Here is a 24,475-nt window from a genome sequence, read left to right on the forward strand (position 1 = left end):
TGCCTGAAAGAGTTCATTCGACTTTTAATTTTATCTGATTGTTGTTGCTGCTTGCGGCATTCGTGGCGTTTCGACTGCATTGGTCATAATATCATAGCCTTTAAAGGCTATGATAATATTACACCAGGCCGATATTCTGTACTATTCGATTCTGTATCTGCCAACTTGTAGCACAACCGACTTCTATGCTTTTTAGTGGTGAATGAAAAAAGAGGAATGAATGAAAAGATCAATGAAAATGAATGAATCAACAGACTTTCCTCTCCCATCCTATCATTTCATTAGATCGCAATCTGTGATGTTTTTGCTTGATTGACTTCGAAGACTACTCCGTGTCGTCTCGACACCTTCCTATCTTTCATTGTATCGCAGTCGTATGGTGTATTGAAATGATGAAAGTATTATCAATAAATAGAATTGATTTAAATTGATGAAAACTGAAACTGAACTGAACTTATGAAGAAACGCAGCAGAGCACGACGCAAAGTATGCAAATTAGCGTGCCGATCAGATCACTCAATCGCCAATATTTTTCCATATTTGTTCACATACTTCATCACCCATACGTCAACTTGCTTACGAAGAGTGAGGTGTATTCAGACAATAGCCTCAATCACCTCGCCTTATCCGTCTTGTTTTTGGTTTGGGCAGGGCAACACAACACTGATTAGCATCTTAACGCTTATGGATCAGTGACCTAAGCACGTGACGGACATGTCTTATTCCCATGTTTTTCTCCGAATGCAGACGAGGCGCGGCTCGTGTTTCCGGTTTGCAAGTATCGCTAGTAATAAGGATTGATTCGTCGACTCCAACAAGTTTCCCAGCGAGCTGCCAAAATGGCCACGCACCCTTGGATGTTACTAAATTTGTACAACGTGCAATGCGCTGCGACCAGAAACTCGGAGGATTCCACAGCTACATGCTGGAAAAATGCCACTATCAAGTTCGCATGCGTCATGGAAAGTAGATTGGGACCGTTGCGTTTTAACATGATTGTGGAGTTTCACGACGGTACGACACGATTCGTTAATGTGAGTATGATTACAATCTTGGAGATGTGATTTTTTTATCCAAATCATTAAGCGAAACAAGTTGTTTTTAGTTGATGAAGATAAAATCCTATAAGGTTGATCTCGAGTCCAGACCCCGAGTTTCTCTGACATTCGAGTCGCTACAGTTTTGGATAAAGACTTTAAAATACCGGCCTTCGATGAAAGTTTCGCATATATTATTTAATGTGAAAAAAGGTAATGTGTTGGAACCGTACTCGGCGTACTGTACAAATTTTTGAATCGTTTGATTTTTGCTCCTGGGGTCCCGGCTATACTGCTGGATGACACACCATATTTTGTCTGAAAGTTATGCCATGGGAAACTTTCATGATCACAAATCTTGAGATCTTGTTTTTAAGATAGAAATATAGTCCTGTCATAGTTTATGTTGAACCAATGTTTCCCAAACACTTCTTACACAACGCCCCCTGGGCCACAAAGCAGGAAACGAATGTCCTCATAATGTCTCCCGTTCGGTTCATGGCACAATCACTATACATTGACGATACGAGCTTGAAACTAAATCGCCCTGTAGTGATAAGTGCGATTACCAGTGAACTCGGCACTTGGTGAATTCGGCCGCGCAAACTTCACTTGGTGAACTCGGCACTTGGTGAATTCGGCCATCGGTGAATTTTGTATTAAAAATGCATTAAATATGAATTATGATTCTCAGATAAGGGAGAATCACGTGCCGTGGTAGATCTTGTGGCGGTACCGGTTACCATGATTGGTTACTGGAATGTTTGCCGGTGAACTCGGCACTTTGAGTGGTTGTCGATGTTGTACGGAGGTCAGGGCATGCGTAGATCACACAGTCACGGCGCGATTAGATCACAGATTACGTAACCGCGGCCCGCGGGAAATAATGCGACGCTCATCACTTGGTGAACTCGGCCCTTGGAGGAATTGGCACCGGCACACCTTCGCATTAGAAATACATTTAATATGAATGAAGATTATCAAAAAGGAAATTTAAACGTGTCGTGGCTCGCGGTAGATCTCGTAATCTTGGGATTCTTCAACCCTGTTATCGGGACATCCTAACCCACCCCCAAACCTAATATCCTCACATCCAACTTTAATAGACCCTCTCCAAACTTAAGATACCCTAACCCCATCTTTGACCCTAACCCACCTTCAATCCTGATATCCCGCACCGCAAACCTAATATCCCCCATATCCAACCCTAATATCCCCCTCCCTCAACCCTTATACCTCTTCCCCTCTTAAGATACCCTAACCCCAACGTCAAACCTAACCCATCTCCATCCCTAATACCCGCTCTCCAACCCTAATACCCCCTCCCTTAACCCTAATATGCCCCCTCTTGAACATTGATATCCGTCTCTCCAAAGGCAAGAAAATAATTTATTTTGACGTGATAATGCGAAACATTTGTTGATGAGGAACACTGGCTTGTCGTGATCGTTGAACGAAGAAGCGCCGCTTGATCTTCCAAAGCTCCGATCTCACATACAACGCCAAGATCCATCTTCTCAAAACTTACACGACACACGCCCGTCACTCAACGCCATCAAATCATCAATACCAAGCAGACCGCGCGTGGTCGGTATTAGAGCGCCGCGTTATTTTCCGCGGCTACGCAATCCGTGATCTAATCACGCCGTGACTGCCTGATCTACGCATGCCATGATCTCCTTACAAGATTGACGAATCACTTGATAATACTATTATTCGTTTATTATTTCATATTCATAGTTGTTAATACACTTTAAATTCACATTCATAGTTGTTAATACACTTTAAATTCACATTCATAGTTGTTAATACACTTTATAACTAAATTTCCCGACGGCCGAATTCACCAAGTGCCGAGTTGGTGCGGCCAAATTCACCAAGTGCCGAGTTCACCGGCAACCATAAGTGCGGACCGGATCAACAAATTCTCTGGTCCTACTCAGATCCTGTTTTTTATAGATCTGGTCCGATTCCTCGGACATATTCTAGACATGTCCGTGACACGGTCCCAAAAAACTCCGATAATAATTACTCACAGGATGGCATTGATTATTGATTGAAACAATGAAAACAGGAAATTAAAAACTCGAAGATTAAACTCAACCCTTATGTGAAGTAATTATGCCAACTTGGACTTAGCATGTGGTCTATTTCCACGAATGTTTCACTTTACCTATCGATTCGAGGGTGGAAGAGGGTAAGGCTGTCATGTTCTTAGTAAAAAGTACTGATCCGACTCCGGCTATATCTGAAAAAGTACTGATCTGGCTCCGGCCAAAAATGAGAAAATTCTGCCCGGTATCCAATCCGGCTCTGGTCCTTGCTCCACCCTAATAGTGATACGTGCGTTTGATAGTGCACTTACGCTCATGCTCCCTTAGTATCACTGAATATTTTATATATTCGTTGTTTGATTAATTGTTTGGTTAGTTAGAAAACTCAATGTTGCTTAACAATGAATTTCTGCGAACAGTGTTGGTGGTGGGTGCGCGCTTTGGGAACTGCTCTGGTCAACATTTTTATGGTAAATATGGTTTTTATGCATGTACGTACATGTACATTGTACAATTTAATATTTATTTTGCCATGTAAAGAGCTCCTAGGCAGGGTGACAATCGTCCACAAATCCCAATATTAGGCACTGCACTCTGAAAATGATGTGGTCGCAAAGTGAAGGGCAAAACGAAAAAAAATTTGGCAGCAGCCGTTTTCTTCAGAACACCACCGTAAGAGCTGCAATTTATTGAAATTTCCACAAGAACTTCACGTTCCAGCAGTCACGCCGAGATCGAACTTTATATAGTTGTCAGCCGATGTTATAAAGGAAATATGTTGTACACACCAAGGTGGTTTAGATACCGCGTTCAACGGAAGATGTTCATTGTTCAGTCAGGAGATTCATGTCAAAATCGGGCCTAGTTTATTCTATTTTTGTCGTGTACGAAATATTTCCTTTCAGTTTATATTATTCTGTAGTTATGATAGGACTGTGTTTACTTCTATCATGTATTGTAAAAATAACTGGAGTCCTTCAGATCGTGCACAGTTGATCTAATGGATATATTCCCAACCAAGGCCTCCAGTGAATGTACTCCGCCTATCAATATCAATATGATCCAATTTAAATTAGAAACGGCATATCGTACCACTTTCAATTCATAATGATTTAATATCTTGTTTAGGTATGACACTGTGAAGGAGTGATAAGTCTCTTTGGTCTCTGCAGTACTGGTTCCTATCAGTATTTGTAGATCTGTAAGTATTATTCCATTTTCAGTTGTGGAAAAGCAAACACACCAAAAAGGACAAAGTACGTACTTTGCTGAGGGGAATTCAACAGATTCAGGAAAAGCGGCAACTATCTGTAAGCACTATGTAGTTTTAGTTCTTTCACAATTAGGCCTATGGAATAGAGTTAAAAATGGAATTCAGAGGAGGCCTGTGCCGATTTTAAAATTTTAAACTAATTTTTCGCTTGTGCAAACTTAGTGAAAGTCTTAATTTCGCAATCTTATAAAACCAAATTGAATTTTCGATTCATCAATTTTATTAATTGTAGCAATAATAATCGGCCGATACAACATGGAAATATTTTATAAACGGTATAGGGGACCAGATTAGACCTAGTCTTTATGCCAGTGCCACCTAGGAACTGGTAATACCAGTTAATGAATTCTTGTAAATATAGATATATCCATAATCCATACACCATATACATTATCATACAACCAAGTGAATGACGTTTACTAAGGTTTCTGGCCTCATGAGGTGCTGTTATCATAATACTCATATATTGGCTCATCGCTCCCATCGTTTATAAATAATAATAAAACAATCTCATGGTAAAGAAATTTCTTTGTTGTCGCTATTATTGATAAATATATGTTATCATATCACACCACATGCTACTTTTCCATGTTGTAGGAAATATTTATTTGACCATTATGTATTTCAAGAGCTTGGAGGTACAGAACTTCGATATACAATTGAATAATACATTGATACTGAAATAAACCCAAATATTTTCGACTGACACTTGCCATGGATGATCGTCAGCATCTAGTTCAGAATTGGAAAGAATATGCGATTGTTGATGTACAATGTTCTTTTCAATTCTCTACTAGTTGCTGACAATTACCCGAGACGAGTGTCAGTCGAAAATGTTCGGGTTTACTTCAATATGAATATATTATTCCATTATGTCGTGTTTATCTGATACGGTACCTTGGTATGCTTCTGCCTCGTATGTATGCTATATTAGCCTATTAAGTCATCATTCCTCAGATTACTGTGTATGTGCAGATGAATTGAGACAAGGAAATTTGGTGTCGGCATAGCATATGTTTTACACTTTGGTTCTGCAGGTAGCTGATTTATGATTTTACGAACGAAGTCTTATTCACATTGATGATAACATTTCGTGTTAATATATGTGACCTCATGATACCGTGATATTTCATACAGCGGAGGATCACAGCATATTTTATAACGACGCTGTTCAATTACAACAGCACGCTGCTAGCTCAACGTTGGGTAAAAATGATCAGTCATCTGTAAGGTAAGTGAATGAGTATCTTTCAGAGTCTTGCCTAAATTTTAATTCATTCTATGCGTATTTTATTTGTGTAGTAGGTTGGCCAGTGTAAGGAGTGATATTTCTGTCGTATCCGAGGCTAATTTGGAAGCTACTCCACTGCTGGCTCTGGCTTCCGCTAAAAATATGGAGCTGCCAGAGCAACCTTCTTACCAAAGAAAGAAAAGGTATGGTGACTAGCGTAGGGAAGGGTTTTTAGTGATTGGCACAGTGATTTCAGCATTGTGACTTTGTACAGTCCAAAGCAGAGCATGAACTGGATACTGTCAAAATTCTGTCGCAATTTCATGTCGCTGGTCTGTAGTCTCCAGTTATTTGGACAAGCCTTCATGTTATTGCAAATTTTTTGTACAAATTTAGTTTTCTTTTGGCCATACCTTGGTGATAGATATATTTGAAACAATGTCACAAACTTAACCATGGTTTAGATACGACCAAAAGCAAAGTAAAATGGAAGAAAAACTAGGCCGTTATAAAACAAGCTACTCTGACACCACAGTGACGAGATTTTTCATTCTGTGTCATCGCGTACATGCAGTTTACTACCACTAGTGTAGAAGTATGGAAATATATGTGACGGCTGTTTTCTCAGCGCGACAAGTAAAGACGATATGAAATCCGAAGAAGCAGGCAGTGTGACGACGACACATGCGCCAAAGCGTTTTAAGATACCATCATGGGCAAGTCGTATTCATCCTGCGTCACTTCCCAACAAGTCCGTATCAGCCCCTAGACCCAACGCTACGGGTGACCTTGGCTCTATCTGTTTCCCTGGTGAAAACTCTGAAAATTTGCCCTCCACATCGGGTTTTACCCAGACTATTTTGGAAAGATTGCCACATAGCTATAGATCCGATAGTGATGAGGAAGAAGCAATGAACCAAGATGCGCAGGTGTGTGCACCTGACAAGGACGCGTCAAGTCTGACGGTTATTGTTGATTTTGATGAGAACCCGTCAAGTAGCGAATACTCTTCTTCCTACTAAAATACTCGTCTATTAGAAGCTCCTGATAGACGTGCCCCTTGCGTGAGTGTTGTGATTTTCTTAATCTGACGCAGACTCGGATAATTAGAATAATTCCGATTGTTTAATTAGCCTCGTTGGAGCGAAATGCCGCCAATCTAATTTGTGAAATGTTTCTAAGCTTTAATTTTAATTCTAATCCAATTTCTAGTTATCCTGAAAATGCTGCAAAAAAACCTAATAGTGCGAAATGAACGCTGATTTATAGAAACTGGACTTAATATTCAATTTCCAAGTTTTCGCGAATTCAGTTATTATAATGCAGCTATAATTATAATGTAATTTTGAAAAATAATTGTGTAGATATAATAGGGTTACCATACGTCCTCTTATGAGAGAATTTGTCCTCTTTTTTTAAAGTGTTCTCTGAGGACGCCGAAATTTGAGAATTTTGGTTGAATATAGGGTAAAATTCGACTGAGATACAGTAAATCATCACCGAAGTAGCGATCCGGCGGCTATTTCAGGAGCTGAGCCGGAAAGTTAACCTGAGCTGGGTCGGTGAATTGACCTTTTTTTCAGTAAACCAACCACAAAGTTCGGAGAAAATTAACAATTTTTATGGGAATTCACTCCAGTATTGTAAGTCTGAAAATTTTGAAGAAGTATCCTCTTTGGATTTCCAAGATATGGTAACCCTAAGCTATAATTCAATTCTAGTCTAGAACTATACCTGCACAATTTCTTCTGTAGATTAGACTGAGTGCATGCAGGTATAGTTCCAATGTATAATTTGATAAAGCTGCAAATTTTCTAATTGTCGAACCGTATGTGCACATTATCTGGATTGGACACGTATTTTCAATCTTACGAGCTCGTTTAACTTTTGTTTTGGTGTTTTTCTGCTGGACATCTGAATCTACAGTGACACCTTGTATTGGCGCCTGTCCAGTTAGATGCGTCTGCAATTTCTCACTGTTCACTCTGATGTTTCGAATCTGCTGTCCGGCGGAGAAGATAGTTCTACTGCTTGGGGAATTGTGTATGAATTTCAACTGATACATATGGCAATTTCTAGTCTTATATGTTGTATGTTTAAACCAGTCATGTGGATTGCGTTCACTTGACCACCGACCCAGACTAAGGACATGTTCAATATACCGACTCTGGCTCCGAAAGCTTTGAACACAAATATGACTCCAAATATTTCGTCACAGACAGAATTTCATATATTGTAGCTCTGATTAAAACAAAGATAATACAGCCGAATTCAAAGCGGCAGGGAATTTATGTATGAAGCTATTGACCTTGCACTCCATTTCACCATGACAACTGCACAATTGTGCACTACATATCGATGTAAGGCTAGATTGGATGCCAGCACCGCCACAGAGTGCACAATGTGACTTGTAAATGATACGTTACAACGATTACGTGTGAATATGATATGTGTGTCGTGGCTTTGCGGGGCAAATAAATCTTACTGACTGATTGACTTGAAACGCCTGCGGAAAACTGTAACCGGCTCTGCATAACCCATTGGCAGTTCATTATGGTCCGATGGGGGCTAGTAGATACGTAGCCGACTCGTACAGCAGGAGTAGTATTGATATTCAGTTGATTTTCAATGAAATGTTTTTGCTTTCTTAAAATCATATTTTATTGGTTTGGTTCTTTTAACAATGTTGTGGATACGCAATTCAGTATGTACGTACTGCTATTCTCTAGTAATATAGTACAGACAGACAATATATTGCTTCATGCTTGATCACATGTGGTGGATATTATTATCGTGTCAAGGCGAAAACGTGGGGTTCGCCGAAGGCTTTCAGATTGACGTAAATTTAACTGACCACTTCGCTACGTTGTTGTAATCATATTGGTTTCGTTAATATCTAAGATCAGATTTGCAGGCATTATCGCTGCGCCACTGGACTGAAAATGATTGATCTTGTCAGTTTGTCGGACAGCGTGTGCGGTTTCCATGCTGCTGAGTCATCGTTAGTATGTTCGTTCCTAGAAGTGGAAAAATGTTTGCTGAATGGGAGAAAACCGCGATGTTTGATGTTTAAATATACCTAACTATCTTCTGAACAGTGAAGTATTCAATTCTATATTCGTAATGGGTAGTGCTTTGCTGATAACTTCTTTACCGGCTTGCATCGGACTACAGCTCAGCATGAATATATGTAACGGTAAAAGATTTCTAAACAATGTACCCCTATGTCAGTCATATCGCATCTAGTCGAGAGAAATGCGGTGTCCGGACAATACCGAGAAAACCATTACCGAGAATGCCATTACCGAGAATGGACACCACCGAGAATGGACATTACCGAGAATGGACACCACAGAGAATGGACATTACCGAGAATGGACACCACCGAGAATGGACGTTACCGAGAATGCAATATATGCAATACAGGCATGTTATGCATGTGCACAGGTCGTGTGAGTGCATCACGGCGTTGCCACATTCGGTATCGATGCTCAGGTACAAATTTCTCGACAACGTCAGTCCCAGTAATCTATATTCTTGACATTGGCCATTCTCGGTAATGTCCATTCTCGGTGGTGTCCATTCTCGGTAATGACCATTCTCGGTAATGTCCGTTCTCGGTAATGTCCATTCTCGGTAATGGTATTCTCGGTAATGTCCGTTCTCGGTAATGGTTTTCTCGGTATTGGTATAGAACCGTACCTTCCTAGATAAATCATGTTTTTAGAAAAGTGACAAACGAGAGGAGCAGCCAAGATAAACCTACGCCACTTTCAAACGTGTTTTTTTCGTAGATTCAAACTTGGGTCTGACGTGACGATGACTACCAACTGCGCCAACTCCCCTATCTATTGCTCGCAATGTCGACTAGCCTCGCATTTCTCGGTTCTCGTCAGACCCAAGTTTGAATCTACGAAAAAAACACGTTTGAAAGTGGCGTAGGTTTATCTTGGCTGCTCCTCTCGTTTGTCACTTTTCTAAAAACATGATTTATCTAGGAAGGTACAGTGGAGGGTGAATGGAACCAAAAGATTAAGATCGAACACTGTTACATGTTACCTCGGTCATTAGGCCGAGTAGAATGCTATGTTGAGACACCGTACTTATTCGTTTCTGTATCTATATATAGTTGGATGCCTTGACTAGTGACCAAATGCCGAAAGAGCATGAGTGGACGGCCCAAAACAACCTTTGCATAAACGCCTCGAAATCCCAATTGCTGACAGTAAATTCAAAAAATAACCTAACCGTTTACATCGGTGGTCAGCCCGTTTCCAACACAGATAATGCAAAATATCTCGGGGTTTTACTGGACTCGGACATGTCCTGGAAGAGTCATATTCAGTCCCTAGACAATGAATTGTCACCGAAGTGCGGCCTGTTCTACAGCCTTAAGCGCTGCATGCCATCCTGGGTTGTTCTGATACTCTTTAAATCCTTTATCCAATCGAAGTTACAATATGGCATCCTCTGTTGGGGGGCTGCCAGTAAAACTGCACTCGAGCCACTGCAAAAACTGTACAACATAAGGTAGGCCTACTCCGTATCATAGCTTAGGGCCCCACAGGGGGCCTGGTTGTCCATCCAACAAGTCGCTGCGGAAGAGATTCGGTGTCCTAAACATATATGATATGCGGAAACTAGAAATCGCCAAGTTGATGTAGGCTATCAGTTCCACTGCGGTCGTTGTCCCGAATATTTCAATGACTTCTTTACCTCTGAATCAAAAGCGCACAAGTACAACACACGCGCGTCCACGTCGTCCAAATATCATATGATCGACCGAAAAGATCATCGCTCCATCAAATATGCCGGACCCCATGTGACGAACAGTATCCCGTCGGCCATCCGACAGTCGACGAGCATGTCCACATTCAAGTCGAAATAGAAGCAATTACTACTAAATAAATAGCCTATTAGTCCATCCTCAAGATTACCAGAACACGACTGACCTATCGATCTTGCCTTCCATGACATGCCATCCATTTCTTGTTGCTTGCTTTTTTCTATACTATCTTCCTTACTTTCCATTCAGTATGCATGCCTCCTCTTTACATCGCCTAGGCCAAGGTGGGTGTCTGATTCCATAGATTACTCCAAGTCGCTTCGACGCCTTCCTATCTTTTCATTGTATCGCATTTTTGTGGTGTATGTGTATTGAACTGATAAAATTGCTAATAAACCAATGATGATGATGATGATAATACCCTATCCCCTATCTGTTTCTTACATCGCATTGTTTTTTGTGTATTGCACCAAATCATTTAACATTCCATGACTTGAATGGACTAAAATAATAGAACTGCTAAATAGCTTCATTTCTGAGTCGTAAAGTTAATCGTCTTATGTGGTATACCATGGTGATGTACAGAAAGATAAAACATCTTCTATGGGTGCAGCTTAGATCTCATAAAAGAGATTATCAATTAGGGCTAGCTGGATGATATCTATCGAAGTCGTGGAAGATATAATACGGACGCCATAAGCGAAAGTCGGGAGGTAGGATGACGAGTCCTATCAAACAGCAAACCAGGGCTGTGGAGTCGGAGTCGGTGGAGTCGGAGTCGGAGTTTGGCTAATTTTCGCTTGATGGAGTCGGAGTCGCGAAAACTATAGTGGCTGGAGTCGGAGTCGTGGAAAAAATACTGCCTGGAGTCGGAGTCGGAGTTTATGAAATTGACCCTGACTCGACTCCGACTCCGACTCAAGCTTCTTCATCATTCAACACCTTCAAAAAAATTTCGCGCTATGCGCGACCAGAGCTTGACTGCACAATGTACAGTTGCATGACATAATTGTTATCAATTTTATAGCGTAGTAATGTGAGCCTTGTACCTAATCGGTTCGCTCCTATCAGACGACTGAAAAAAAGTTTATCAACATTCCAGTTGGCTGCGCAATCGTTCGTTAAATCCAATGATATATATACAATGTATATATATCATTGGTTAAATCTGATGGCAGAAAAGGTTGGCCACCCCTGATATAGATCAAATTGGACATTATTTGAAAATTACAATTCAGTTGCATGGAGGAAGAAAATCGCAAAATGCATCTTCGCGATGCAGTCACGAATTGATGCAATTTTTGGAATTATACCATGATACTGTGACAGAGCAAATGCATCGGCTGGTTTTATAAAATTGTGAAATTGATGTAAATATAACCAAGCGATGCTTCCCACTTGACAAAATTAAAAAAATATTTGTAGTGTAGCTTAGCTGCTTGGGTCGAACAAATGATTAAGAATGACTGCAAGTTCTAGTCCTTGAATATTTAACGAAGTACATGTAGACTAGACATAGGCTATAGACCCAGGGCCGTAACAGCACTTTGTCAGCCCCCCCAAAAAAAACGTTGGACTTGGGCCCCCCATAGAGTGATAAACCCAACTTCTGTGGGGCTTCGTCCCCCAGACCCCCCATCAGACTGTACGCAGTTTACTGCTACTATAACCATCTATATTGGGTGTCCGTTTAGTGTCTACGATATCTCGACAGACCGCGCGGAGCGCGAAAAATTTGTATAATTCACGATTGAATCGGTCAGTATGATCGAGAATTTCATATATATTGCTATCAATTTTTATCCTCTCTTTGCTCACGTAATCAGATTTACTGGTAGAGCGGAGTGAGGTGTGTTTCAAAAGGTAGGACCACTCAATAATAATAATTAAACATCTCCGGGCGTACCTGTCGGCAGGAACGAAACAGCACTTCGTCAGGCCCCAAAAAAGAACTTGGGTCGTGGGCTCCCTTACGGTGATAAACCGACTCCCCCCTAATCACGTTGTTCGCTTTTACCACGAAATCAGTTGCACTCTTTAGTGAGAGAGAGAGAGAGAGAGAGAGAGAGATATGATATTCTTTCTCGCCTGCACCATCGAGATGCTTTGGCGACGGAGTTGCGATACGGCCCCATGAGGTCATCTAGTCTGCGCCCCCGTTTTTTTTTCTCCTCCATGCTATCCGTGATTGCTGAGCGCCTAGCAGGATAGCTGCGGATACCATTTTTCGAGTCTTTGGTATGACCCGGCCGGTGATCGAACCCACGACCTACCGCTCGAGAAGCCGGACGCATAACCATTACACTATCTCGCTACACTACACTATGCGCGAAGCGCAAAAATTTTCCAAGATTCATAATAGAATCAGACAGCATTGTTGCGTCCCAATGCCAATCTCCATAACAATGAAAAATTCGAGGCTGATTGTGGGAGTTCCAGGGCCACGAGCGGAATAAAATTTATATTTTCGTCATCAGTGCAGAGTCAGCTTTCGATTGATACCAGTTTAACCAAATTTAATGCTCGGCAAGCTGGTCAAAAATGACCGTCAAATTGCCTGTAGCCAAATGGAAATTGTGACGTGATACAATTTCACTGAGGCGTGGGATTTGCTTGTGTCGACACCATATATGACACTATGGTGACACTATAGAGATACTCTATAGTGACACACAACACTGTAGAGTGCATTGGACAAGTCGCGTATTACCAAATTGTAGCCACTTGTAGGCCTCTCTATTATGGAGTCAATTTTCCCGCCTTAACTTGCGGTTTCTGTCTCTACAATCCCCTTAGTTCTGGCTATGTTATCGTTAGCCCGGAATCGATATCTTTACGCCGTTCTTTGTGCAGGAGCCGGTTATTTACGCTATAGGCGGTTAACGTAGTGGCTATAATCCATTATGAAATTCAAGAAAATCATATATGCTCGCAAATTTGACGGAAATCCCAAAGTATCCGACTTTGAAGTAGTCGAATACCATGTTGCTGATGACCTGAAAGATGACGGTGAGTGTTCCAGCGTCTGGTACTAAGTATCTTGCTAGTACTTATTTTCCCATTGTGTCATATGCAGAATTCTTGTATGAAGCGTTATACATTAGCTGCGACCCGTATCTGAGGTATGATGGTGGACTTATGGTTGTACTCACTACTCGATCTGTGTCTGTCATGAAATTGCAATAATTGTATAGGTTACTTGCGCACACATATGTCGTCGGGGAAACTTCAATTCCAGGCTATCAGCTTTCGAAGTGAGTAAATATAATTACAACAATATTATAATAACTTATCTTCTCGAGCATTACCATACAGTACTGGTATACATGGACCTATTGTTTTTAGACCTATCCAGTGGTTAGATTTACATTATTGTCAGCCGTCTCTGTAGCGAAAAGTCACTGACAGTAACCAGTGTTCCAGTAATACTAACCACGGTTCACTGATCTTAAAAAATCCATAGAATGATGCTACAAAGCTATAGTCATAATCCAAATTTTTGATAGAGACCTTCAAGTGTGGTTCGTGAAAGATTGTAACAAATAATATTTCAGAACAGAAATGCATCACATCATCGTAACAATGATTGTTTCTTGGTGTCAAATTGTAAACACAATTACGTTGAAATAGTCACATGATAATAAGTTTGTAGGGCTAAACTACGCTTCTTCGTGTGGGGGACATGTTGTGCTATATTATATAGTTTTCATTTTCAATATTGAATGTCCGTCAGTGGCAGTGTGACCTTTCAAGTTTAGATGCCTCAGTGTAAGAGTAATTATCACTGGGGAGTGATATTTTTATCTTGCCTTAGATCCGCTCACATCTGTTCACAACTGTTTGTGTCTTGAGTGGCTAGCTACTCTCAGCCAACTCAATTGCAGGGTAACCAAGAGCAATAATAGGAAGTACCCGGTTGGATCCATATTGGTTTTGAATGTCGGTTGGAGGAGTGGCGGCATTAGCAATGGAAGTGATGTGCTGTATATTCGAAATGATCTTCCCAGCAATGTGCCCTTGTCTGCTGGGATGGGCATATTTGGAATGACCGGGTAAGCAGTAGGCTGTGTACCGGTTGTGAGATAGTATTATGATATTATTTGATGAAGCTTCATTGCTTCACTTCCATAGTAGTATTGAAGGATGAGTCTTATATATGACTACTCCAAGTCTTTTTAACACCCGCCTATCTTTCCATGATGTCGCAATCTAGTGCTGTTGCGATCTAATGAAAATTTAGATAAATTATTGACTGACTGACTTTACATGAATTAGATTGACTGGGTACTATGGAGTGGACCGTGTCTTGAGACCCAAATCTGGAGACACCCTTCTTGTCAGTGGAGCGGCTGGGGCTATTGGCTCCGTCGTGGGGCAGATTGGAAAAATTCTGGTAAATCATATTTATGCTGTTTGTGATGTTAACTTTTTAGGGTAATATGTAAATCTATCAGAAGTAAAATTCATAACTATTTATCAACTCAGCCTAACCCTTTGGTAGATCGTTGTTTATCTACTACCGGTCGGTATGCTTGATTGATTACACAGTGGCCTACACATGAATACATGCCGATGTAATCATAGTCGTCAAGGATGGTACATCTTCGTTTTCAAGTGTTGCTTGATTTTTTCAGCTTACGTGTAATGATGAATTTTACATTCCAAGTACTAATAATGTTTTGTGTCAAATATTTGTGGAGTAGGCTACCAATTCTTATGTGACAAAAATAATCATGATAGCTTGTATTTCTATCTTCTCTCTGACCACAAGCAAAATCATGGCAGTCATACTTATAGTTCACAAAAAATTGTACTTTGCGACCTGGGTTGTAATGATTCGAGTTGGACTCGAGTCACAATTTTGTGTTGACTCAAGTCAATTTGTGTATTGACTCAACTTGTGTTCGAGTCATCGCGGGTGACTCGTCCCATTCTACTTGACTTATCCAAGTCACGTATATCAGGATCCGTTATTGGAAAGGACCAGAAACTGTCTTTTATTTGTTTAAATAAATATGTTGAGAGATAACTGAGTATAATATGAATTCAAGGCCTTCAATATCACCCAAGAGTTTCCCAGATATGAGTTGAACCTGACTTGAACTTGATACTGAACAGTCAACATTGTGACTTGGACTCGGACTCAAGTCTTAACACTATGACTTGGACTCGACTTTTTCCCCCTGACTTGGACTCCTTGGTGAATTGAGAATGACTCGACTATAAAAGTCAAATTGAATTGTGACTCGGAACTTTATGACTTGGTTTCAACCATGTTGGCAAATAAGGACTATAATGGCAATTGTCGATTAACCAATTTACATCATTTTCATGAAAATATGCTTTGCATACGCGGCTGGGAAGCTGTGATAAATGCATTGTTTCGAGTCGTAATTTGTGAGAACAAGTTACTCCACATCGATATTATTTTTCGTCTCGCGTAGTTAGGCTATGTTTTCACTTCTCCAAATATGGCCTGTCACTTCTCAGCTTGAATGAGATATTTCAATCAAACTTCGATGTGGGGTTCAAACCTGCGCCAATCTAAATGGCAAACTATTTTACCAGGGCTGCCGGTGCATTGGCTCTTGTGGTTCAGAAGAAAAGATCAAGTTTGTCAAGTCAATTGGGTATGATGATGCATTTAACTACAAAACGGAATCTGTAACTGAGGCACTGCAGCGACTGGCGCCGGAAGGTGTTGACTGCTACTTTGACAATGTAAGTTGTATCGATAATTACAATCCATGATAGGAGATAGGCCTACTTCTTTATCTTCGTGCTTTTCCATATGAGTTGCTATGACAGATCTCTTCCACTTGTAATTGTCCTTTTGATAATATGGTCACGGTATAGTGAAGAATTCTCACCAGATTCTCTATGTGTGTAGGTTGGCGGTGATTTTGCATCCCAAGTACTGTCACACATGAAAAAGAGAGGCAGAGTTGCTGTGTGCGGTGCTGTGTCGTCTTACAACGCAACGGAACCCGCCAGAGGTGAGGCAGTATCAGCTTAATGGCTTTTATCGATGTCAACTACGACTCATTCCATTATAATTTAGCAAATTTTTTGACATTTGTACTGCATACCCTCAGAATTGTCCAATATTTGCAAATGTTGTTCTTTTTTTTAATTCTAGGTACATTAAAATAAATTAAATTGAAAAATTTCCAGCGGTACAAAAGATGATGCGATTCAAAATTCTCTTGTCAACAGGTGGCGCTGCATGCAAAAGTCTTTAAAATCCATATTTTTTGCTTTAATGATGGTGGAGAATCAATTAAAATGTCTAATTATCAAATTCTGGGGCCAAGGCATTGAAAAAGATCAACTTTTTCGCTCTGTAATTGGTTATAATAATAGCTACGGTGAGCAGCATTACACTGCTGCCCATCGTAACTAGTATTATGACCAATTACGCGATGCAAAGACTAATTTTTTTGTGATTTCGTTATGGAATAGAGATTAATTTGAAAATCCGATTTTTTATCAATCATACTGCTTCAAAGCAGACATGCCACTCCTGGGTTTTTCCACCCAGATCTGGGTTTTTCGAGCATCACCTGGGTTTCTGGTTTTTTTCAACATCATGTTCGCCAGGTTAATTTTATGTTCGAAAATCAATTATATTAGATTATTAAGATTATAATGTCGAAAAATGCACGAGCTTCAGTTGTTGATTGACTGCTTGATTGCTGGATGGTCGAGGAATTTTGTAATATTGTAACGACAGAGTCTTGAGAAACGGTTTCACTACTAAAATGAAAGGCCGTGATGTGATGAAGCTTTATTGCATACCAACTTCCAGCTCGCAGAAAGTCATGTTCATAGGGCAACTCATTGGAATTCGTAACAGTTTACTTACACTCTATGTCGATTCAAGGCTTGACTGCTAGTATCAATAAATAAAATAAGATCTTGGTTGCTTTCACAGCTTATTTAACGTCCATATGCAAAGTAATAATTTAATTTATCACACGAGCTGTTGGAACAACACGCACTAAATATTTTCTTAGCTATGCGTCAAAAGGGAAACAACATATATTTTTTATATTTCATATATCAAGGGCTAAAACTTGGTTCTATGTCAATATGACTGTAATTAATGACTGTTAGTTTCCAATTTCTCAGCTTCCGCATAGGAATTTAAGTGAAATATAGGATCTGGGTTTTTCTGGGTTTATTTAGCGTCCACATCTGGGTTTTTCCGAAATATACCAGTGGCATCTCTGCTTCAAAGTATAGTTTGCAATAATTTTTTTGTGTGAACGGAATTCTACATGGATTTTCAAGTCCGCACCCCCCTAATTTTTTTTCATCTGTAACTTTTTTCCTTCGAGTTTAGATCGAAAAAGTTGATCTTTTTCAATTCCTTGGCCTCAGAATTGGATAGTTAGACATTTTAGTTTATTCTCCACCATCATTAAATAAAAAAATACGGATTTCAAAGATTTTGGCATGCAGCGCAACCTGGTGACAAGAGAATTTTGAATCGCATTATCTTTTGAACAGCTGGAAAATTTTCTATTTGATTTTTTTAATGAACCTAGAATTGAAAAAATAACAACATTTGTAAATATTGGACAATTCTGAGGGTATGCATTACAGCCCTTGCTTAGTTATAATGGGATTAGCCCTACACAATCAACCTTTGCTCTGACAGCTATGCTGGTGCGACGTCGCCTCGTTCCAAATTTCAAGACCATTTCTCAGATAAGTTTCATGTCATGACTATGGTTAGTAAGCACAGGTTCCTATTACATTAGGACTTATTGAAAGTCCGTCTCATCGAAATTGTAAATTCATTTTGGTGTGAAAAGTGCTAGATTGCTGCGGAAGACGTAACTTCAAATTAAATTCACACAAGATCATTGCATGGACGCTAGGGATTCTAACATCCCAGAATTACAACCAAGTTCTTGCTACTTAGTACACGTGACGCTAGAGACATGGTTTTCTCTTAAACGAGGCATTTTGTTTGTGTCTGAGGAATTTTTTGTTCTTGAGCAGTTGTATCCAGCGTTACTTAATTTCTTATGTCGCAGCCTTGATCATGCAGCCTATGATGTTTCTGAAGTCGATCGTCATGGAAGGCTTCAATATTTTCGACGACATTCCTCCGCACGCCGACGAGATGTATGCAGTGCTAAGGAAGTGGGCTGAAGAAGTAGGGTTATCCGCATGAAATTTTTCTTCTGCGTTGTACTTACTCCATCACCACATCCACATGTCACTTTATTGTACCCCAGTGAAAGTGGAATTAGAATCTGATTTGATGGAAAAGTAAGTAGTTTTGACAAGTTAGAGGGGATGAACCACAGACTTCTATTTACAGACATCTTTCAAAATTTGAAGAATTTTTACGACCCAAATTTCTGACAGCTTGAGAGAAACTTCAGAACTGACAATTTCCACTTGTAATACAAGAGCTATTCCCGCGTTAGCGATCTCATTTCTAGAATGATATGAATCAGGGTTGTAATGACTCTAGTCATGATTTGAGGAGAGTCAAAACTATGAAGTCCAATTGACTTGTGACTCGGACAACTCTGATATGAATCGATCCAAAAACTTTAGGGGTAAGAAAGTAGGGCTAATTCAACCCCAGACAACGTTCAAAATGTGGTAGCGTGAAATTGAAACCACTCCCTGAAGTGTGACGTGTTTGAGACTCAAATTAAGCAGAAGTAATTCTGCACCGACCACCCACTTATTGAAAGTATTGATTATCTGAAACGAATTGATTTATGTTTAAATCCAGCGATCAGTGTAGTGAACAAGTGTGATGGCTGATGTTGCGTTTGTATGCCATGAGAGCACTATTGTAAATCCTTCTATGTGATTACAGGGAAAACTGAAGCAGTACGAATATGTGACGGAAGGAATTGAGTCGCTGCCTTCCACCTTCATTGGCATGCTGCAGGGTAAAAACTTGGGGAAAACTGTCGTGAAAATATGAACATGTCTGCTTGCAATCCCTGATTAGCTTTCAACTGACCACCGTCTTTAATTGACATAGGTTCTCAGTAGTACTTCAACTTTTTCAGAGTGCTGAAGTGTGTTGCCGTTTACTTGCACTCGGTTACTCAAGTGTTTATGTTGTTGGAGCACTTTCACTTCTACTTAACATGCCAGACTGCTAAATTTTTACACTTTGAGTTTTCTAAAGTGCAGTAGTTTTGGAATGTGTTTGTATCACTTTTATGGCTAAAATTGTGATAACTAGGCGAAGTGGACCATTTATCATGACAAGTGAATAGTATTTACAGAAATTGCGCCTATTTGAAGTGTCTCCGATCAACTGCTAATAATATGTCCCGCAACAGTGTCGTGACTATGACCTACGACCATGAATATTGAGTATTGAATAAAATAAGTATGTTATCAGTTGTGGTCCGATTGGGCGTATTTGGAGCGCGATGAGAAAGGCGGTACTAGTACGATGCTAAGCGCTAGCGTAACTCTGTACAAGAGATTTGTAGAGAGAGATATGATATTCTTTCTCGCCTGCACCATCGAGATGCTTTGGCGACGGAGTTGCGATAAGGCCCCATGAGGTCATCTAGTCTGCGCCCCCGTTTTTTTTTCTCCTCCATGCTATCCGTGATTGCTGAGCGCCTAGCAGGATAGCTGCGGATACCATTTTTCGAGTCTTTGGTATGACCCGGCCGGGGATCGAACCCACGACCTACCGCTCGAGAAGCCGGACGCATAACCATTACACTATCTCGAAAGAGAAAGCGAAAGCCTGTCCAGTATATCCTGATTGCGTGTTGCTAAAGTCGAATGTGACTGATATCATTATTGAAATAAATATGATGGTAGCGAATATAAAGCTGTAATGAAGCATTGGCCCTGCGAGTCGTGATTGAACAGTTCAATAGTTGGCGTGGGTGTGCGAGTCGATCAGTGAAATGTGTCACGCACTGATGAATAACTCGGTTAAGGTAGTCGTCCGTGACTCCAGTGTTTGAAATAGCTTGGTATTGACGCTGCTACATTATGATCATTCCTTCAGCGAGTGCAACAGTGTAGCTATAGCTATATGTTGATTGTTGTGGTTAATATCTTGATAATTAGTGACATAGTTTCAGTTTGCTACGACTTATCTAGATCAGATTGGCTTGATTAACCGACTTTTGTGTACAACTCACTGAAGTACGTTTGTGACAGATGAGAGCTGTGTATTATAGTTGAACAATGAACATGAACATACTCAAATTTCGTGGTGCATAGTTGCGTTAATTTAGCTTATCACTTGTCGCAAGTAAGACAACTGCAGGTACGATTACCATAGTAAAGATATATTATACAGTCGCCTATAAGCTGCGGTGAAGAGTAGCGAATTGGTAAAAGTGACGCGTCTATGCGATACCAGCCGTCGTACTTTGCTCTTTAGCGTGAGAGTAAACAATGTCTTGTTTTCGAGCGATTCGCTAGACATCAAGCGTGAATTGATAACTACAATCAAACTGAAAAATACTGCCGATATAGCCCCAGAACTGTACTTTGCTATGAAACCTGGCAGATTGCGGAAGTGAAACTCGTAATAAATGTAATCCGAACCTAAACGAACCACTTCAACTTTTGCTGCTAACCACGCAATCCCTACGTCTCGATTACTCAATGCGATTGCTGACACCAGACAACTGTCATTTCGTATGGTGTAGCACTACTAGATTTGCTGATGAGTGTCAGTTTATTTATAATTTCATCATTTGAAAACAACACACGTAAGGTTGCATTTAAAACAATAGGTTGTTTAGAACACTTTGTTTAAAACATGTTTTAAACAGTGATTTAAATAAAAGCCTTTAAAAAATCTTGTAAAATTGTATCAGTATGCCGTAATTGTGCATGGCTTCAAAAAAATATTAAACAAGGATCTTGTTTAAACATGTTTGTTTTGAACGCAACCCTAACCACAAGACTGCGATAAAATCGGAGGATAGGAAGTTGTCGAAACGACTTGGGAGTAGTCTTTCAAATCAGACACCCACCTGAACCTAGGCGGTGTGAATAAGAGGCATGCACATTGGATGGAAAGAAATAAGGGATAACATAATACGTGATTCTGTAACACGTACAGGTTTCCCCTATCTTGGGTCTGCGAACCCCCGTTTCAGGAATTCGCCGTCTAATATTTCAAAACCGACGATTTATAGTATTTTGTAGCCATTTTAAATCTTATTACGGCAACCAAATACTTAGCATTTGATTGTGGATCATGCACTATCGCCGCACACTCGTGTAATAAATACATGAGAAGACAATTAATTATATATATCGCCCCGTGCTTGGCAGCTGAAGTAACGAGGATTGAGCATGAGCATGAGCAATTTCAAAATCAACGGTGTGTCTCTACTGGATTCCTCGGAGCAAAGTCGACAAGTAATGCGAAAAGTCATACAGAACTCTCCAGGTGTAGTCTGGGGCATATTTCAACAAATCGTATCGGAAGAGGAACACGGCTCGCTATCTAAAGCGTTTCCATTCGAAGAATTCAGTGAGAGTTACGTGAAAGTCATGATGAAAGACCCTCACATCACAACCTGCAAAATCTGCTCGACCCACCTCACGAATAGAAGGACATTGTACGATGCTAAGGCCAAGGAACTGACGTTGGCAAATTGTCACGAACGTAGACTGCTAGCCATTGATTATGACGATGTTGAAATGACTAACAAAATTGACGAATTTATTGTCGGACGTTTTGCCGAGGCCTGCAAGCAAAACGAATTGGAATTCGTGTCGTCCGTGGCGGAAGAACACATATTAAAATTCATACAGGCAATCGGGCGGGGCTGTAACGTTTCAGAATTTGATGCTATAGTGATGTGGTTCCGATTTGACCTCGATAGAAAATCGCGTTTTGATCATTTCATTTCCGTTGAAGACGGCGATAATCTCTTCAAAAAGAGCCTGCGCAATTTATGTCAAAGTGAAAACGAAAGTATGTTTTCCAAGCTCGGCAACCTGCTAGTCAAGAGCGACAGCGAGCCTCGTTGGTTATTGAGCCCGAACAACTGCAGTTTTGTGCGATATCTCGCGGATACCGAACGCTGCAAACACACCCGAAAACAATGCGATGTCTACATCAAACAACATATTCTGGAGTTGTCAAATAATCCAGATGCTTCATATCTACCGGTAGAAGCTATTAAAGGGTATGTCGCTGACGAATCTTTTTACGAGGACGGCGCCAGTATATGGACGCTCGTGGTAAAGTGGTTACATTACCATAAAGACGTCGAATTTCACTGCGCGTCTAAAATAGTAAGCTCAATGCTTCTTCACAAACTTAGTATTCACGCCCTGCACCACTATTGTAAACATCCGATAGTCCGCGAAACAGTAACGTGCCACGGAAACCTATTGGAAGTGTTATTGACGAAAGTGGCTAGAATTCAATCGTCTCGTGCGGAATTGCAGCATCAGCTGACTGCGTGCGAAAGTAAACTATCTGAAATAACCGAGTCCATAAAACACGAAACCGAGGCAGCCGAGACAAGACTCAAGATGTCAGAAATGTGGAAAACAGAGGTGAATTCTCGTCTGTCAGGTAGTGAAACCAGTGTAAAAGTGGTGGGAGATTTACAAAGCAGGCTGGCGACCGTCGAGAAGAATTACAGCGACAGAATGAATGGCCTTGAGAAAAGGATCACACATGCTGAGTCTTTGATGAAGAAATTCGGATATAGGAGCCACAACCCTGATAATGCGGAATCGCAGGGAGATCGCTGTGAAAATTTGGAACGCCGCTTGGAAGCCGTGGAGAAAGTCCTCTATGGCGGTGGTGATGGTGAGGATCGTGAAGCACAGCTGGCTGCGCCTTGAGAACCTGATTCGCTTAAAAACGGCATGCCGATGAGACTCAACACACGCGACACGCAACCTCCATCAGAGGTGGTCGAAGTAACTAGCGTTGCAGCCGTTGCTTAGAGCTACCATACGTCATCCTGTAGATTTGTCCTTCTTTTTCCAGACATCGAAAATGCTCTACCAGGACTACCAAATGTCCTCCTTTCTGGCAAATCGTCCTCATTTGTGGCTTTGAAAGCCAGGCGATTGTACAGGGGCAACTAAAAACGCCAAAAATGACATTTCTTAGTCAGCACAATAGTATTTCCCGTAAAAATCTTCAAATTTCCGGTTTGTCCGCTATTACAAATTTTTTAGCTTCTCAAAAGTGTCCTCTTTTCCGGATCTCACAATATGGTAACCTTGCCGTTGCTACTCAACTACAAGTAAAAGTATAGCTATTTCCAAGGCATGCCCACTAATGCAAGTAGAGGTGTAGATGAGGACATGAAAAGTACTCGAGTAACTAATTTCAAAAAGTAAATTTGATCGATGGGGCGCATATAGGTAATCAGAGGCGGCCATCTTCGAAACTGCAGGGTGCATCTTCGCGACCAACGAAAAATGACCACTGATACTAAAATACATAAGTGTAATTTTTTAACTAAAATCTTGTGAAGTAAAAGTGAAAGCACTTTAATAACATAACCTCTGGGAAAGTAGCAATGCTTCGTTGCTGACCAGCCCTGGGGACATTCGTGGTATTGATTTCTTCAAGTCGATGGAGATTTCTGTAGCATTCGTGATTCATATATATTAATATATTGCCTACAGCCTAGTGTTATGCGCGTGACTTGTAATGTATCTCTTTCAATATCGACTGTACTAGGTTTTGGGAACCTTTTTTGTCAAAAGAGCCATATCGGCCCGGTATTTTCAATTGTAATTCCCAAAGAGCCATATAACTATGGCAATCAACTGTTAGTCACAATTGGAGATTCGTGACGTCATGATGGTACCAAATCGCAGTTCACTGCATTGGATTCAGCATGTGATGTTATAAAACTCGCATCAATGACGCCTTTTTCCGTCCCATAATATTGAGTATAGGCGGCACAATACTAAACGACAGTTGAACATGCGACACTCTCGCTTAGTCGGAAACCCTGTGTATTGTGTAAGCTACATATTTGTATTTCCGTGAGAGCGATATGATGTATTTCGAAACTTGAGTGCAATTAACCAAAGCCAACAATTGTAGACAACAGTAAAAGTGTGGTCTACCGTTAATTC

At 40.6% G+C, this 24,475-nt stretch overlaps 2 protein-coding genes across 4 annotated transcripts; both read left to right on the forward strand.

The window, feature by feature from the left end:
• The first annotated feature begins 486 nt into the window (after nt 1-486).
• On the forward strand, nt 487-8,345 carry LOC145439631 (uncharacterized). Of its 2 annotated transcripts, XM_080317142.1 has the most exons (6): nt 487-1,034; nt 1,106-1,250; nt 4,315-4,401; nt 5,502-5,595; nt 5,667-5,798; nt 6,224-8,345. In XM_080317142.1, exons 1-6 carry the CDS (start codon nt 840-842, stop codon nt 6,615-6,617), a joined length of 1,047 nt encoding a protein of 348 aa, XP_080173268.1. In that variant the 5' UTR covers nt 487-839; the 3' UTR covers nt 6,618-8,345. The 2 variants fall into 2 exon arrangements, with proteins under 2 accessions (XP_080173268.1, XP_080173269.1); XM_080317143.1 differs by lacking the exon at nt 5,667-5,798 and having other exon boundaries at nt 489-1,034.
• A 4,807-nt stretch (nt 8,346-13,152) lies between these two features.
• LOC145439634 (prostaglandin reductase 1-like) lies at nt 13,153-19,768 on the forward strand. 2 transcript variants are annotated; one of them, XM_080317147.1, is made up of 9 exons: nt 13,156-13,390; nt 13,458-13,503; nt 13,576-13,635; nt 14,266-14,433; nt 14,657-14,774; nt 15,950-16,102; nt 16,272-16,377; nt 18,427-18,548; nt 19,230-19,768. In XM_080317147.1, the coding sequence occupies exons 1-9, from the start codon at nt 13,285-13,287 to the stop codon at nt 19,338-19,340; spliced, it is 990 nt and encodes a 329-aa protein (XP_080173273.1). In that variant the 5' UTR covers nt 13,156-13,284; the 3' UTR covers nt 19,341-19,768. The 2 variants fall into 2 exon arrangements, with proteins under 2 accessions (XP_080173274.1, XP_080173273.1); XM_080317148.1 differs by lacking the exon at nt 18,427-18,548 and having other exon boundaries at nt 13,153-13,390.
• Nucleotides 19,769-24,475: the final 4,707 nt, after the last annotated feature.

The sequence above is a fragment of the Botryllus schlosseri genome, chromosome 5, assembly GCF_051294905.1.
Source record: "Botryllus schlosseri isolate E-star chromosome 5, Bs_hap1, whole genome shotgun sequence".
Lineage (NCBI taxonomy): Eukaryota > Metazoa > Chordata > Ascidiacea > Stolidobranchia > Styelidae > Botryllus > Botryllus schlosseri.

What these genes read in the sequence shown, in the direction of transcription:
- LOC145439634 (XM_080317147.1), top strand. Translation starts at nt 13,285, where the DNA reads ATGAAATTCAAGAAAATCATATATGCTCGCAAATTTGACGGAAATCCC. An exon ending in CCAGGCTATCAGCTTTCGAA is followed by an intron (nt 13,636 to 14,265) that starts GTGAGTAAATAT and finishes ACTCAATTGCAG; the next exon opens with GGTAACCAAGAGCAATAATA. An exon ending in GGCAGATTGGAAAAATTCTG is followed by an intron (nt 14,775 to 15,949) that starts GTAAATCATATT and finishes CTATTTTACCAG; the next exon opens with GGCTGCCGGTGCATTGGCTC.
- LOC145439631 (XM_080317142.1), top strand. Translation starts at nt 840, where the DNA reads ATGGCCACGCACCCTTGGATGTTACTAAATTTGTACAACGTGCAATGC. An exon ending in GTACGACACGATTCGTTAAT is followed by an intron (nt 1,035 to 1,105) that starts GTGAGTATGATT and finishes AGTTGTTTTTAG; the next exon opens with TTGATGAAGATAAAATCCTA. An exon ending in TCTTACCAAAGAAAGAAAAG is followed by an intron (nt 5,799 to 6,223) that starts GTATGGTGACTA and finishes CTGTTTTCTCAG; the next exon opens with CGCGACAAGTAAAGACGATA.